The 18,017-nt window shown below is 37.2% G+C and overlaps 1 protein-coding gene across 1 annotated transcript in view; it reads left to right on the top strand.

Annotated features, from left to right (window-relative positions):
* The window catches only part of LOC128656477 (collagen alpha-1(XXI) chain-like), a 788,552-nt gene that overhangs the window by 210,396 nt on the left and 560,139 nt on the right, over positions 1 to 18,017 (top strand). The window contains exon 4 of the mRNA XM_053710398.1: positions 16,348 to 16,516. Coding sequence (XP_053566373.1) covers positions 16,348 to 16,516 — 169 coding nt within the window. The remainder of the gene's footprint in view (positions 1 to 16,347; positions 16,517 to 18,017) is intronic.

Raw genomic sequence — 18,017 nt, 5'->3', positions numbered from 1 at the left:
TTTTCTTGTTTATTTTTAAATTTATTTAAAATCAGTTAAAATGTATTGTACACACAGACAAATGTAAGTAAAACAATTATAATTTTTATTACATCCAAAATATTAACAAAATTGAATCAAAATGGCATTATAGAAAGTAGTGCTCATGGCCAATACAGTATTTTTTGGGGTTTTGAATAAACTTTTAACATACCAAAAAATGACAATTTTGGTGGCCTCAAAAAAACCCCCCAAAAAAAACAAAAAAACTTTTTTTTATTTAAAATGCAATCATTGATTATCTGTTTTCCACTACATAAGTATTGTAGAGATTCTGAACCTGTGTATTTAAATTCATTATAGTATCCATTATTTGTTTAATATCTTCACAGACAGAGGATTGAACTTGTGATACAACTGGTACACTGGAATCTAGAGAAGGGACAAAAATTAGAAAAAAAATTAAGGATTATGAGAACATGTTTAAAATAAAAACAGATTATTTATAAGCAGGTAACAAAATTGTATTACCATTTTGGTTAGAGGCGGTATTATCCATAGATCTACTTGTCTGTGTAGATTTAGAAACCATAGATATGTCCCAGTCGTTATCAATATCAGAAATATTGGTTGAGTTTTTCTCACTACTTGCATCTGGAATATATATTTAGAAATGGAGGTATGTATTTTGGTATTGATTTGACTATAAGCTATAATATAGTAAATCAAAAAATTTATAAACAATTACCTAGTTGAATTGAGGGTGAAGTTAATGACATCCTTTCAGGAGCATTATTTGCTTCATTGTCACTATCTATGAAAGATTAATAAAGAATTCTATATAAAAAATTGTAAGTAGAAAAATGGTAATGGTACAAAATATAAGAAAAATACCTTCTGTAGAAGATATTTGTATTATTCTTGTGAACCTTGTTTTCTTCTTTTTCTGCAAACTTTTATTGGTTTCTGTAAATAACACAACAAGCTAATCATGATTAAATTTAACAGTTGTATAACTATAGATATGTAAACCATGGTTCTATTGTACCTTGAGGTGTATGAACGACAGTTAGGCGCCTGACACCTCCTTTATGTGGGGACAATTGTCTGTCAAGCAAAGACAGTGGCAAGGGTGGGGATCTAGCCTCACTTCTAGGTGTCAAATTTAGAATAGGCCTTACATAACGTGGAGGAGGAGCACCACAAATATTTTCTTTCTTCTTATCTGAAATAGAAAATTTGTACATATGTTTGTTTAAAGTTTCTTAGTTTTAAAATGTGTTATTTAATAAAGTTTTCAATTTTCGTGTGTTAGAATGTTTATAGTGTTTCCATTTGTTTTAAATTAAAATGGACATGAAAGTGATATGGTACACCTATTTATTCTTTCAGTTCTCATATTGATGATGAACTTTGCATAGAATTTATAATGTAAAAGAATAACAAAATTATATTGCAGTAAGAAACAGTATGGACATGAAAGTGATCACTATGGTACACTGAAACCTAATTATAATTTCAGATCTCATATTGAGGATGGACTTTGCATAGAATTTATAATTTAAAAGAATAAAAAAAATAATATACCATTAAGAAACATTATGGACATGAAAGTGATCAATATGGTACACTGAAACCTACTTATAATTTCAGTTCTCATATTGATGATGAACTTTGCATAGAATTTATCATTTAAAAGAATAACAATTTTATAAACTTACATGTCCTTAAAAGGCTCCTAATAGATTGGTAATATAGTGGTTCTCGACGTTTAACATCACTGTATCGTCTCAAACATTGACGCCTGGTCCTTTTAATTTTTGATACACGATACATTCTACGTATCATTTCATAGATAGTTTTGTCCCTGTCATCTTGAATGACCCCCCGGACACCCCCTAAGCGTTTGGGAAAATATCTATCCATTACATACACTAGAATTATCATTTCCCCAGATGTGAAAGGTGCAATTCTCTTCATCCTCCCTGGTCCCATAGCAAATTTCTAGATGGGTGTGTCAAATCCCAAAATGTTCTCAATATCGCGTTATTCACTGTCTCTATGCAACATTATTGTATATTTGCTAAATTGTGAGAATTCTTTGGATACAATTATAAAAAAGTTGTATTATTTATTGCCATTCTCAAGTAATGATAAATGTAAATGAAGTTTGATGTATATATTTTATTGTGTAATAGAGTTATCAATAGTGTAGTGTAGTTTTTTTTGTTATGTAGGACAGTCATATAATTATAGATCTTTATGATTATTTGGTTTATATAGTTATTGTGCAATATGTTGGTTTTAAATAAAAATTAAAGTTTTATTAAAAAACAATATCCAATGTGACTGTTTATTATAATTTGTTAACTTATAAAAATAAAAACAAATACAAAATCACACAAGTATATGATGAAAAAAAAAAGATTTTATTCAGAAAGTGAAAATTTAGTTTTTTATTCAAAAGACCAAAAAATAGAAGTCCTGTGATTACAATCTTTTGATGAAATCAATCCTTAAAATAGTTCTCTGCGACAAAAATTTTGGCATTAATAGCCTGTCTTGTTGGTGCATCATTACAGATGACCTCAGGGAAGTTCTCAAATGATATATCATCTTCATCAATTTCAATTCCTCTTCTTATTGCAATGTTATGCAGAATGCAGCATACAAGAATAATTTTTGCAACCTTCTCGGGAGCATACTGCATGACACCACCTGAGTGGTCAAGACAACGAAAGCGCATTTTTAACAATCCAAATGCTCTCTCGATGATTCCTCTGGTGGATCTGTGTGCCTCGTTGAATTTCACCTCACATCTTCTTCGAGGATTGTTATAGGGTGTGAATAACCATTCTCTACTGAAATAACCAGCGTCCCCTATGAAAAAAATTAAAAAGGATTAACATTTCAAAGATGATAAAGACGATAATTTCAATGAAAATTAACTATTTTTTTAGTTAAATCTATCATAACAATGCATGACATAAACTACGTTTGACAATTATAATAATACTGTAACATAACATCCCTAAAATATAATTACCTAACAGCCATCCTTCAGGCATCTCTCCCTCCTCAAACTTCCGATATAACCCAGACTGACGCAAGATATACGAATCATGGCAGGATCCAGGGAAGTTGGAACGGACACTGATTATTTTCATGTTATGGTCACACACCATCTGAACATTGAGGGAATGGTACTGTTTTCTGTTCCTGAAAACTTCCTCACGTTCTCTGGATGGTTTGACTGCAACATGGGTGCAATCGATGGCTCCAAGTACATTGGGCATTCCGGCCATTCTATAAAAATTAGACTTCACAGATTGCCACTCTTCTGGAGTCGATGGAAGGCACACGTACCTTGGAAAGACGACCATCAAAGCATCAATAACTTTGGTTAGGTGCCTCGAAAAAGCAGACTGGCTGATGCCAATTATAACGCTAGACACAGCTTGGAATGAACCGGTGGCAAAAAAGTGTAAGGCTGCCAACAGTTTTAATAGTCCGGGTATGGCTTGTGATCGCGCTGTCATTGGTTCAAGGTATTCTGCTATTTCATTGTAAAGTTGCATAATAGCTTCTCTATCCAAACGGAATCTCTGGATAATCTCTTGATCAGAAATGCTTTCCAAACCCAAACGTGGAAGGAAAACTCTAGGGACTCTAATTCTTCTACCTCTCCTTCTCTGCAAGTTGTTAACCGGTGCCTGTATAGCCCTTCTTCCTCGTAATTGAATTAATCGGAAAAGAAACATGTGTAAAACTGTCTCCATCTTCATTCACTGATCCAAAAACCAATAATGCTACAATAGTAGTCTAGTCCTTTCACTAAAGTACTTCTACCTGGCGTCAGGTTGATACCCCCTATAGTTTTCTATTGTATTCGCTACCTAAATGGTCGCGAAGCAAATCACGCGAAGTTACAGTGAAAGTTGGAGCGGGCGGATTAGTTGTAACATTCATAATTTCCGATTACAGCGAATTTACGTGCGATCGAACATGTAGTAAGTGGAAAAAGGCTTCGGAACGATGAGTTGAGTAAAATTACGATCGCTGATGAAAAATAGTGGTTTTTCGAGCAGATCGCAGATTGATACATACGAGAAGCAGATCGTGAGCGAATTTTGACGCGGAAATACAGACGGACGGTCACTTCGAAGCTTAGTACATGGCGCCCTATGTGTTTATAAATTGATATTCCTATAAATATCTGTATTTATCTATTATTATTATCGGTTATTTGTAGAGCGCCAACAGATTCCGCAGCGCTATATATAAAATGTATAAATATAGGTATATATATATATATATATATATATATATATATACTAAGTTAAAATGAGAGCACTCTCACCTTAATTTCAGCTGCCAGGGTGCCAACAGTAATTATAGGGATAGAAGAAGGCACTCACTGGTCTTTTAGAAAAGTGAATTTTAATCTTTACAGCGTGACGTTTCAGGGACACACTCCTCTCAGTCTGAGGAAGGGGAGTGTGTCCCCGAAACGTCACACTGTAAAGATTAAAATTCACTTTTCTAAAAGACCAGTGAGTGCTTTATTCTATCTATCTATCTATCTATCTATCTATCTATCTATCTATCTATCTATCTATCTATCTATCTATCTATCTATCTATCTATCTATCTATCTATATATATATCTTATACCAAAAAAACATCAGATATAACTAGAAATATTTATTTATGAATAAATAGAACATATTATGTTATGTGCAGAACATTGGAATGAGAAATATTTATATTTTCATGTCGGGTTTGCACAAATGAGAATATGCGACCATGTTTGCGCGAGAGTGGGGTGTTTTTTCTCACTGTTTTTGTTCAATTGTTTTCTAAGGGGAAAACATGAGCGGCCAAGCAATATTCTAAGTTTGGATATTTGCGCTAGTCAGGTTACCACTAGAGCAAAAACAGTTTACTTTCAACTCATAATATGAGTGCAACCCGACAAGTGCAAAAATCCTTCATCTAGCTAAATTAACTCCCAAGCGTGATCTGGCCCATAATTAAAGTAGTGTACTTCTGTACATGATGAAGATATCATCTGCTTAGAAGAGACCCATTTCTTTCCTGTCTGGGAGCACACAATTTTAAAGTGAATGGCACAAATAGTATACCCTCTGATTGGCTCAACTAGTGTATGACACATCCGTGGATAAAAAACTTCTATTGATCGACAGGATATTACGGGGTGACAGCTGTTGTTTTAATTGCTTGAGGTGATTTGTTATCAAAGCAAAAGAGGACTACAATTACTAAACATAAAGCAAAGATGGGTCATATAACTTTGTAGCAAATTACAGAAATATTCCCGGCTTATGAATCCGGTATTCTAGACTTTTTGAATGCAGTGTTCTGCCACAGCAGAGACATCCAGTTGTGTAGTACTTCAGTCATTTTATGTACAGAAAATAGGTGCCATTGTGCCCCTAGGCAGCTTTATACTTTGCATCTGAGTGCATTTTAGTCATCACAACTTTATTTATCATTGTAGAACAATTCAGGACAATTATACTTCAGTAAATACATTTTAATAATTCAAACAATACAATTTCATATAAACACTATGTTCACAAGATAGATTTGTTATGTTCATCCAGGGCAAAATTGTCTATGGGCTTCACCTCTCAGAGGAGCACCTTCATGGCTAATCAAGTGATACAACTTTATTATGCACTCCCAATTCAAATTTTCTGGAATCCCTCAGGGATTATTCTTCAATCTGGCTCTTTAGAAACTTTGGAAAGATAATCCTTTTTGTGTTAGTTGGTTTATTTGTTTATTAGTAAAGTGTTTATTGATTTAAGGGCAGAGTACTTTACTTCCAGGTATTAAGAGTAAGACTACATGTGTTTCCTTTAAAGACAAGAAAATTTCATTTTGCAGTAAGAATATTTTTTGTGATTGATAGCATCGGGATTTTTATCTTTAATAGAACCTAGGTAAATAATATTGTTGTAAGTGTTTGTAATTAGGTTTTGACAGTATCTTTAGGTTGTCTCCTTTTCTCAGGTTCCTCACATTCTAACGAAAGAATAAATCGTTTTTGCAATGTTTAGTTGTTACTGCTTGTAGTCAATCCACCCAGAGATAATAATGAGGGAGTGCGGAGGGGTTTATCTTTGGAGAACAGTGGAAAGTATACTATGGGAACTTTGAACTTCTATTCTGAAGTTATTGAAAGTTTTTCTTGCTTAAAATGTATATAAAATTAATTCACCCATAATTATTTCTCATCCAGCAGATCAAAATATTAAAATGTTTTTTTTTTATGTTATACATTTTAATTAAAATATGTGTTACTTACTCCTGTTTTTTTTTAAAACTAGAAAGTTTCATTTAAATACGAACAGTGTTTCCTCTAGGATGTGCCAACAAGTTAAAAGGGGACAGATATTTCTGTTGAGTTCCAGCAATGTCTGCCAAATATTTCTTTACAAGATTTTTTCTTAGAGAGTTACTGAAAAAAATTGGCAAGAACAATCATATAAACAAACTTTTAAGATCATGTAGAGTTAACATTAAAAACAATAAATGCCCTAAAGATTTATCTTTTTTTTCTTTTAAAGGTTAGGAATAACAGATAAATTAAAGGGACATTAAGCTCAATTTGAAATACACCCACATCTGACACTTGAACTACTTGGTATGTTCAGTGAACCCCATACACAAGAACATTTATGAAAAAAAATAATGGTTATATTCTTTCTCTAGTATTTTTGAAAATTAAAGAATATTGCAAAAACACTTCCAAGTGAACTGCTCTGCATTTCAACTTAAATTTGTTATGTTCCTTTAATAAAGTAAAACTACAACTACCTGTATATTTAATTATATAAGGGTGAGATCTGAACAATCTGTAAAATCACAGTGTGTTAGCAAAGCTCTAAAAATATATACATCTATAAACATACAGCTCAACAGCTCAGATTAATTAGTCTGAACAATATTAAGTCATGTCATGAGTATATATTAACCCTAAAATATTTTTACTAGGAACAGAAATATATCACCATACTAAAGTCAGCTATTATTTTATTACCTAAGTATGGAAAAAAGCTCTTAATTTAGTTACATAGATCTGGACAAGGTAATGATAAAACCTAAACATTCAATATATCACATAAATACAGACAAAAATGATAGCTTCTGCGTGCAATATAGGAAACAGGCTAGATTAGCTTAAGCTAACTCACTCGATCTGAAAGATTCCTTGTATAATGAAAAAAGTGGAATTCAAAATGATTAGTGGTATTGAGGACTAACACTGCTCAAGTTAAATCAATAGTGCTCATATTAAACGTTAACACTTGAGCAAAACACTTTGGCGCACTAACATCTGGGTTCAAAAATTTGGGTTCAGTGTCTCTATAAGGCATTTATTACTTTCCTATCCATAGACCTCAAAAATACCTATTTCAAAGATTATCAAGTTCTAACTAAACGTTGTTTACCCTATCCACACCAAGAAAGATGAGGAGGAAACGCAATTCTATAGATATCAGGGAGTTCTATTCTACAATTGTCAAAATTGTATTATGGGAATGACGAAAGGTGTATGTTCCCCAAAGAAAATGTACTTTACATTATGTTTTTGTTTAGTCTCCTGAGGAACACAAACATATCTGTTTAAAATCTATATTTATATTATGCTCAAGAAAGCTCTACCACGCGTGCATCTACAAAAACTGTAGTCTGTTGATTTAATGTACATTTTGGCCTCTAGTTATCAAACCGTCAACCGCAAATACGCTGGAATTCCGCAGCGTATTTGTGGCGAGGCTGATCCGCCTTAGTTAGGAAGCCCTGCTGCGCGGCAAAAGTAGAATCTAGTGACGTAAGCTTCGATCCGCCGGACTCAGTCCGACACAGATCGCTAAAATAGCTACAATGTAATTATTAATTACATTGTAGCTATCTTAGGGTTTATTTTACAGGTAAGTATTTAGTTTTAAATAGGAATAATTTATAATAATTAGGAATAATTTATTTAATTATAGTGTAGTGTTAGGTGTAATTGTAACTTTGGTTAGTTTTTATTTTACAGGTAAATTTGTCTTTATTTTAACTAGGTAGCTATTAAATAGTTAATAACTATTTAATAACTATTGTACCTAATTAAAATAAATACAAAGTTGCCTGTAAAATAAAAATAAATCCTAAAATAGCTACAATATAATTATTAGTTATATTGTAGCTATATTAGGTTTTATTTTATAGGTAAGTATTTAGTTTTAAATAGGATTAATTTAGTTAATAAGAGTAAGATTATTTAGATTTATTTAATTCATATTTAAGTTAGGGGGGTGTTAGGGTTAGTGTTAGACTTAAGTTTAGGGGTTAATAATTTTATTATAGTGGCGGCGGTGTTGGGGGGCAATAAATTTATTATAGGTGGTGGTGGTATATTGGGGGCAGGATAGGGGTTAATAGGTATTATGTAGGTGGCGGAGAGGTCTGGGAGCGGCGGTTTAGGGGTTAACATATTTATTATAGTTGCGGCGAGGTCCAGGATTGGCAGGAAAGGGGTTAATAAGTTTATGTAGGTGACAGCGTCAGATTAGGGGTTAATAGGTATAATGTAGGTGGCGGCGGGGTCCGGGAGCGATGGTTTAGGGGTTAATATATTAGAGTTGCGGCGGGGTCCGGGAGCGGCGGTTTAGGGGTTAATATATTTATTATAGTTGCGGCGGGGTCTAGGAGCGGCGGTTTAGGGGTTAATAACTTTATTTAGTTGCGGGGGCTCTGGGGGTGCCGGTATAGGGGGTAGAACAGTATAGTATAGTGTGAGTGCTTAGTGACAGGGGTATCAATAAAGCTGTAAAAAAGCCGAAGAGCAGCGAGATTGATGAGTGATAACTATCATAGTCCGCTGCTCATCGCCCCATACTTGGTGCGCGGCTTTTTGACAGATTTATTGATAACTTTGGAGAGCGTATTCAGGTCTGCGGCGACAATGTCAGGAGAGCTTAGGTGAGCGTATTGGGCCGGCGAATGCAGGTAAGTAGACGGCTTCATAACTAGAGGCCTTTATCTCAAACAATTTATAAGGAAAGAAAGAAAGAAAAACGGTGTTACACCTTTAGGTCATATAGTTCTCTTAATGAAAATCTGCATTTAAGGCACATCAAAGTCTAAATTAAACTTTCATGATTCGGATAGTCGGTTTAGAATGTGTATGAATCTATCAGTGTTATGAGATTGTATAACCAGCCCCTCAGCAGAGGGACAACAAGACATTCACTAGACCTTTAACCTACCTGCAATTTAGTCTTTAATAAAGCAAACATCCTATATTTCTCCTCTTTAAAAAAAATTTTTTATTATTTTTATTTTCTGGATTTATATAAGAAGAGTGATGAGTAAATAAAGTGTGTGTGAGAAGATGACAATATATTTGAGTTCTTCCTGTGTTTTATTTAGCAATTAGATATGTGTATTCGAATCTTTTGTCAGGATCCAAATGCAGAAGTAGGTGGCTGCACGTGCCGTTCAGATCTTTTCATAGCCTTATTAATCCTAGTGAAAGATCCTCACACTAATATATGTATTTGCAAATAACTTATTGTGGGGATCTTTCACTAGAATCAATTTTGGCTGCAAAAAACTTTAAACGGCACATGCGACCGCCTACTTCCTCATTTGGATCCTCACAAAGGATCTGAATGCACATCTCTATTAGGAACTGTGTACCAAATTATCTTCTGTATTCAAAATGGCCATGTGCTGCTAATCTTTAGCTGAATCTGCTTGGTGATTGGTAGCTACATGCATATGACTTACCCATTGGCTCAGCAGTCATCTTCAGCTCAGGACCAATACTGAATGTTTACTTAGAACATTTTATCTACCCAGCATGTTTTACTTATGTATAGAAAATCCTTGACCATGTGTTGGAATAAAAGCTTGAAGGACCATTAATCATCTACAACTTTTTGTTGTTGTGTAATCTCAACAACATAAATGTTGTACATTGTGAATAGCTGTGATGGGGCAACTGTGCCATGGAAAATCAGAGATCAAATAAATAGAACAGAAGAGGTGTATATTAATGAAGAACAGTGAATGTGAATTGAGTTATATGTTGATGAAAAATAATTAAGCTGCTGGAATAAAATGAAAAGGACATGAAACGTCTTTTGTTTTTGTGTGAAAATGTATGCTTGCTCTTGATCCCAAGAGAAGCCAAAAAGCAAAATCTGTAATCTGGGATTTAAAAAAAAAAAAATGCTGCAAATTACCTAAACCAGCAATCTACTTTAGCGACATTTATTTGTAGCTCCTCTAGGGAGTGTAGGTCAAGCACAATTATTACACAAAAGCACAGATGTTTAAATGAAAGTTCTGTTTATTTCAAGTCAATTGTTTGTGACAAAAGGTCACTGGAGAAAAGGAAATTTAATCTCCAGCAACGTAAGCGTTTTTTTTCACTGTGGAACTCATTGCCTAAGGAGGTAGTGACTGCCAATACCTAAGATACATTTAAAAATGGATGAGATACATTTCTGGCAAGCTATAGAGTTCAGGGATATGATTGCTTGTTTTAAATGTGCAAGATTTTTAAGTTAAGCTCAGTTGTAGCTTTTGTATTGTAAATAAAGTAGGATCTGTATAGGTTAAACTCAATGAACTTCTGTCTTCTTTCAACCTAATCTACTATGTAAGATGGAATTGCCTTATTAAGTTTACTTTGGCTAAGTTATGTGAAAAAAAGATAGAAGGTCTCTCTAAAGTAAAAGTTAAAAAGGCAAGCAACAAGTGTGTTATATGTAGAATGTTTAGTTGTTAATATAAATATCTATCTATCTATTGGGTACTTATAGAGCGCAAACTAATCACCCGTGAGGGTCTCAAGGCGCTAAGGGAAAGCAGATAGGAGGAGCGGGAGGGGATGGGCGTTCAGTCGAAGATCCAGGTTTTGAGGTCCTTTCTGAACTTTGTAAGGGAGGTGGATTGTCTGAGGTGCAGCAGGAGGGTGTTCCATGTCTTTGCTGCTATGTGGGAGAAGGATCTTCTGCCCACTGTGGACTTGCTGATGCAGGGGATGACTGCGAGTGCTTGGTCGGCCGATCGTAGTTGTCTGGCGGGGGTGTAGAAATTTACGACGTGGTTTATGTATTCGGGTCCGATGTTGTGTAGGGCCTTGAACGCATGGGTAAGGAGCTTGAAGGTGATTCTCTTGTTGATGGGGAGCCAGTGAAGGTTCCTTAGGTGTTCGGTGATGTGGCATTGGAGAAGGATGTTGAGGATTAGTCTGGCTGAGGCGTTCTGGATACGTTGGAGTCTCTTTTGGAGTTTGATGGTGGAGCCAGCATAGAGTGCGTTGCCGTAGTCCAACTGACAAGATTGCCTGCTGACAAGATTGTGGGTGACTGTTTTCCTGGTTTTAGTAGGGATCCACTTTAAGATTTTTCATAGCAGGTGGAGGAGGTGGAAGCATGTTGAGGTGATAGCATTGATTTGTTGGTTCATGGAGAGCTATGAGTCCAGGATGAAGCCTAGATTTCGTGCGTGGTCGGTTGGGGTTGGAGGGTGACTGAGGGCTGTGGGCCACCAGGAGTCATCCCATGTGGATTTATTGGGTCCGAGGAGGAGGACTTCGGTTTTGTCTGTGTTCAGTTTGAGCCGGTTGTCATTCATCCAGGTGGCGACTGCTGTCAGGCCTTTGTGGACGTTCTTTTTGGTGGTGGTGGGATCTCAGGTGAGTGAGATGATTAACTGGGTGTCGTCGGCATAGGAGACGATGTTGAGGTCATGGCGTCGGACGATGGCTGCGAGAGGGTCCATGTAGATGTTGAAGAGGGTTGGGCTCAGCGAAGAGCCTTGGGGTACACCACAGTTGACTGGTTTGGGTTTGGAGGAGAAGGGAGGGAGTCTGACTTTCTGGGTCCTGCCCATGAGGAAGGAGGTAATCCATTCCAGGGCTTTGCTGCTTATGCCCGCATCATGTAGGCGGGTGCAGAGGGTGCTATGGTCGACAGTGTCAAAGGCTGCTGAGAGGTCTAGGAGGATGAGGGTGGCAGTTTCTTCTCGGTTGAGCATGGCACGGATGTCATCTGTGGCGGCAAGGAGGGCGGTCTCGGTGCTGTGGTTGCTTCTGAAGCCAGATTGGGGTTGGTCCAGGGTGTAGTTGGCCTTAATGTGGTCAATAAGTTGTGAGTTGCTGGACTTCTCTATGACTTTGGCAGGGAAGGGGAGTAGCGAGATGGGGCGGTAGTTATTCGGGTCTGTGGGGTCTGCCGAGGGTTTCTTCAGCAGGGGTTTCAGTTCTGCATGCTTCCAGACATCCAGTAAGGTGCCGGTTTTGATGGAGCAGTTGATGGTGTGACAGAGTTCAGGGGCGATGGTGTTGCTTGCTTTGTTAAATATGTGATGAGGGCATTGGTCCGAGGGTGCACCGGAGTGGATGGATTTCATGATTCTGAGGGTGTCCTCTGTGGTGAGGGGGCTCCAGATAGTCTGTGTGTGGTGTGGGGGGGGGCAAATTTGGGAGGGGTGTAGGGGAGTGGGTGGTGGAGGTTGAGTTATGAGGTGTGAAACTTTCATAGATGTTGAGGATCTTGCGGTGGAAGTGGGCAGCGAGGGTATTGCAGAGGTCCTGGGAGGTAGATGTTGAGGATCTTGCGGTGGAAGTGGGCAGCGAGGGTATTGCAGAGGTCCTGGGAGGGTGGGATGTTGGTGGTGTTGCTGTTGGGTTTAGAGAATTCCTTGATGATTGAGAACAACTCCTTGCTGTTGTGTGTGTTAGAGTTGATTTTGTCTTGGATGGCTGTTTTTTGGCGGTTTTTATGAGGTGGTAGTGGGTGGAAATTGCTTCCTTAAAGGCAGCTTTTTCCAGAGGGGTCTTGCTGGATCTCCAGGCTCTTTCCAATCGTTTGCAGTAGCATTTGAAGTCCTGAAGGGCCGGGGTGAACCAACTGGCCTTGTTGGTGGTTTGGCGGCTGGATGGTTTTTTGAGGGGGGCAAGGATGTTGGAGCAGTCTGTAATCCAGAGGTGGAGGTTGCGGGTGGAGGAGTTGGCATCTGTGGAAGTAGGTGGGGAGGATTTGTATAGGGTGCGGTGTAGTTGGTTTTGGGTGATGTTGTTCCAGTTTCTGCGGGGTGGGTGGTGGGTTTGTTGAAGGAGAAGTGTATGCAGTGGTGGTCAGTCCAGTGGAGTTTGGTGATGTTATTGACTGAGATGTGGTTGCCTGAGGAGAAGATCGGGTCGAGGGTGTGGCCGGCTGCGTGGGTTGGGAAATTTTATATTTGCTTCAGTCCGATGGTTCAAGGTTTTCCAGGAGGTTGGAGGTGTTATGATCGTTGGGGTTATCAAGATGGAAGTTGAGGTCACTGAGGAGGATGTAGTCTGTTGAGGCGGTGAGGGCATGGGGTGTTACATGGTTGGTCATGGAGTCGCAGAAGGTGGGACGATGCCCGGAAAGTCTGTAGATGAGGGTGCCGCGAAGGGTGGTGTTGGGGTTGACCTGGATCTTGAAGTGTAGGTGTTCTAGGCCTGGTGAGTGGTCGTCGGAGCTGGTTGCGACTTGGATGGTATGTTTGTGGATGATGGTGATGCCTCCTCCAGGTCGGTTGCTGCGGTCTTTGTGGCAGATCTTATAGCCTTCGGGGTATTGCAGTGGCGATGTCCGGTGCTGATGTGGGGTTTAGCCAGGTGTCAGGGTTTTTTCCCTGTTTTGTTTGCCATGTTCTGCTGGCAGCCATTTTATTCACCTCTCTTCCTGACTATGGTGCATTGTGGGGGATGCTGCTCATTTCCTGCACTTCCTTTTATGGCCAGACTGGTGTGCATCATCCATGTGAGACAGGATGCAGTCTCAGAATTGTGATGTCATTACTTATTATTATTTAAAGGGCCTCTGTTCAGTATGCTTTGCCTTTGCGTTGTCTCAGACCTGTTTGTGAGAGTTCCTGTGTATTACCTGGCTGCCTGACATCCTTCCTGGTTCCTGATCCCTGGCTTGTTCCTGACTCTGCTGTTTTCCTTGTTGCTGATTCCAGCTCGTCTGACTATTCCCTTTGGCTCCTGACTTGGCTTGTCTGACTACCAGCTCTGGTTTTGACTCCTGGTTTGTTATTTGACTTGTGGACTTTTTATTATTTTTTGCTATTAATAAAGGTGTGATTATTTTTGCACTTCTCGGTGACGTCTGGGGAGGTGGAGTCTAGCAGGTTCCAGATTTCGAGGGCGTGCTTGTGGATGGAGCGGGTGTTGAGGAGGATGCAGTTTACGTAATTGCGGCTGTTTTTGGGTGGGTTAGTTGGTTGGGTTGTGGTCTGGAGGGAGGGGAAGGAGCAGTTACAGCAGGTAAAAGGTCCGATAATATAAATGCAGCCCAGGCTGACTGCATTCCAAATGCTTAAAGCAGGGATGAGGAACCCTGGCCCTACATATGTTTCAGAACTACATTTCCCATGATGCTCAACTAGACTTCAGAGTGCCAAAGCATCATGGGTAATGTAGTTCTGAAACATCAGGCATGCCAAGGTTCTCCATCCCTGTTGTAATGGGACGGTGTACTCAAATATTTATCCCCTTTAATGTGTTCCTAATGATCCCTTTAACCTACTACAGTGTATTAAATTATTTACAAATACCTCTTTTACCTTTATTTTCTTATTTGAGATAGCTGAAATAATTCTCCCAATGTGGGCTGTGACAGATACTAAAATGTTTAATTTTCAATTGCTCTTTCTCAGTATTGGCCTTTTCAGTAAACAGTGATACATACGATAAGGAAGACTTTTTATAAATAATTAGACAGAAAATATGGGAGTCTGTTTTCCCTACAAGCTGAAACCATTTTATTGAGTTGTGGTTTCAATTAGCAGAAACAGCCATTTCATATACAAAAATAATCCAAAACACATTAATGGTGAACCATTTTACAGTACACTGTCCCTTTTTACAACTATCCTGATTCACTAAAGAGAATTCAGAGCACTTGCATTCATGGGATTCTTTTGTAATCTATTTAAGTATTGCTAATCTTATGGTTTAAGTTTTTTCCTTCAGGAAAAGGAAAATGTAGTAATACTAAAACTTGTTATTACAAAATGTATTTCAGTAGATATTGTCAAACACTATAATCGACAATATTTCAGTTATTTTTTTGTAAAAAAGGGAGAACTGAATTGTGTTTTTGCCTCTTAATGGGTAAATTTGTTACTTTTTCTTTTCTTCTTTTTTATCACACAATCAAAACAAAATAGTTGCCGACACCTAAATAGTTGTATATTTAAAGGATTTTATTCCCAAGGCTATTCAGAGATAGATCTGATTTGTGTCCTGTTCCATAGGCATACTCCCTTAGAGATCTTGTTAGAAATTTGTTAGGATCAAATGGCAGAAATTTCAGGTTACTTAAAGGGACACTAAACCCAATTTTTTTCTTTCATGATTCTGATAGAGCATAACATTTAAGCAACTTTCTAATTTACTCCCATTATCAATTTTTCTTTGTTCTCTTGCTATCTTTATTTAAAAAGCAGGAATGTAATGCATAGGAGCCGGCCCATTTTTGGTTGAGAACCTAGGTTATGCTTGCTTATTGGTGGATAGATGTAAGCCTCCAATAAGCAAGCGCTATCCATGGTGCTGAAACTAAAATGGGCTGGCTGCTAAGATTTACATTCCTGCTTTTAAAATAAAGATAGCAAGAGAACGAAGAAAAATAGATATTAGGAATAAATTAGAAAGTTACTTAAAATGTCATGCTCTATCTGAATCATGAACGTTTAAGTTTGACTTGAGGGTCCCTTTAATACTTTATTAAATACATTTTCACTTCAATTTACCAATTTAGGGCCAAATTACAAATGGAGAGGTAGTTTGCGCTTCTGTGCTAGCGTAAATTGTGTTTTCAGGATCGGGTTTGCGCTCCACTCTTTATCTTGCCCTAGTAGGGGGTAGGTTATGCACATGCACAGGACCAAACAATATGCAATTACTTGGGTAAGTATGCAGTTGGGCTCTGTAATAACATATTACTCGGTTTTTCCTGAGTAACAATGAATTTCCATTTAATTGTGAAAGGGACATTAAACGCCTGTAAACAACCTCAACAGAATGGATACTACTCAACAAGTTATTCTTTTTTTCCCCTGAGCCTACTTGACCATCTACCATCATTAAGAGGTTAAAATAAGAGAACAGCCCCCAAGAAAGCTTCAGACAGGAGGAACATAGAATAGGGAGTAGTAACCATGTTATTGTAGCTGTGTCCAGCAGTTTAATGCCCCTTTAATTTTTTCTATTCCATTTAATGGATTTTATAGGGCATAGAATTTCAGATCATTTACAGGTCACTCAACCAATAAAAATATTTATTTTTATTCCAGAATCTGTTTGTCCAACAAGAATTCCAATTGCTGCTCGAGATGAAAAGGGCTTTGACATACTTTTAGGGTTAGGCATCAACAAGAAAAAAGCCAAGCGAGTGGAAGGCTCCTCCCCTTACAGCAAAGCTTATGAAGTAACTTCAAAGATTGATCTTACTGAATTTACAAGGTAAACTATTTTTTAAGCAATGTATGAAAAAAAAACCCTTAAACCTTTTTTCAGATTCAATAGTATTAGTGAGCTTAGGCCCCCTAGCCAGGCACAACACTTATAGACATGTATGTGAGCATTACCTCCAGTCAGCAGTTCAAATTTAAAGCATATGCACAGAATGGTTGAATATTCACATGTAACGTTACATTAGAAAAAGTAAACTGATTATTAAAGGAACATGAACCTAAAAAAAATATTTCATGATTCATATAGTGCATACAATTTTAAACAACTTTTAAATTTACTTCTATTATTTAATTGTCTTTGTTTTTTGCTATCCTTTGTTGCAAAGCATACCTAGGTAGGCTCAATAGCTTGGATCTAGCTGTTGAATGGTGGTTGCATATATATATATATATATATATATATATATATATATATATATATATATATATATATCTTATCATTGGCTTACCATTGTGTTCAGCTAGCTCCCAGTAGTGCATTGCTGTTCCTTCAATAAACAATATTGAGAGAATAATGTAAAACTGGCAATATAAATAAACTAGTAAGTTGTTTAAAATTATAAGCTCTATCTGAATTATGAAATGAAAATTTTTGGTTTCATGCCCCTTTAAGCCCAATATACTTCAGGAGACACTGTTAGAAGGTTAAGAAAAAGCAACTATATCAAGTTTAAATCTATAGACAGAAAGCTTATTGAAAAAAGTAAATAAAGACAATAAATGGTCCAGCAACAAGCACTGGGAGTTCTAGGGGGTGCTGTACAGCTATTATTATATATCATGTTGCATATGCCTGTTCCTCTCTGGCATTACAGCTGTGGTAGCTGTCATTATCAATCAGTGAGCATTATTAGTAGGAGGTACACAATGATATATTTGAATTGGTTTGTATTCAAATGTAAACAACCTCTACTTAACAATCTTTAGGGAAAATATTAGTTTCTCACCTAGGTATACCACTTGGTTGGGGGTGCTACCTTCTGGAAGGAATGTGGGACCCTTCAATTCCAGTGCCTCACTCCTCCCAGAAGGCAGTTCCCCCAAACAAGTGGTATCCCTAGGTGCCTCATCAAATTATTGACAACATACTAAAAGGGTGACTTGACCCCCTGCACCCTACTCTATCTGCATCCCTTTTAAGAAGCGGTGGACTGGGGTTCAATTCCAGTTCAAGGCTGAGTTCCAGGAGCCCGGATAGGCTGGGCATGGTTTTTCTAGCCCTCCAGAGTTTACCACATCTCCTTAACAAAATATGCATTGCCATGTACAATGTAGATTATTTAAAGTATTGTAGCTATAGTAATGGTTGCTTGCTATTATTTCAAACATAAATATATATATTTTAAAATAAATGTTTATGTATAAAATAATATAAAACGTCATTAAATACCTTTTAGTCTATAGATATATACAATGCTTTAAACAATATGCATTGCACATGACTATGCATATAATATAAACATTGACCCCAAGACTGTCATAACCTAAAA

Source organism: Bombina bombina, chromosome 4 (assembly GCF_027579735.1).
Source record: "Bombina bombina isolate aBomBom1 chromosome 4, aBomBom1.pri, whole genome shotgun sequence".
Lineage (NCBI taxonomy): Eukaryota > Metazoa > Chordata > Amphibia > Anura > Bombinatoridae > Bombina > Bombina bombina.
This window is presented reverse-complemented; position numbering and strand designations above follow the sequence as displayed.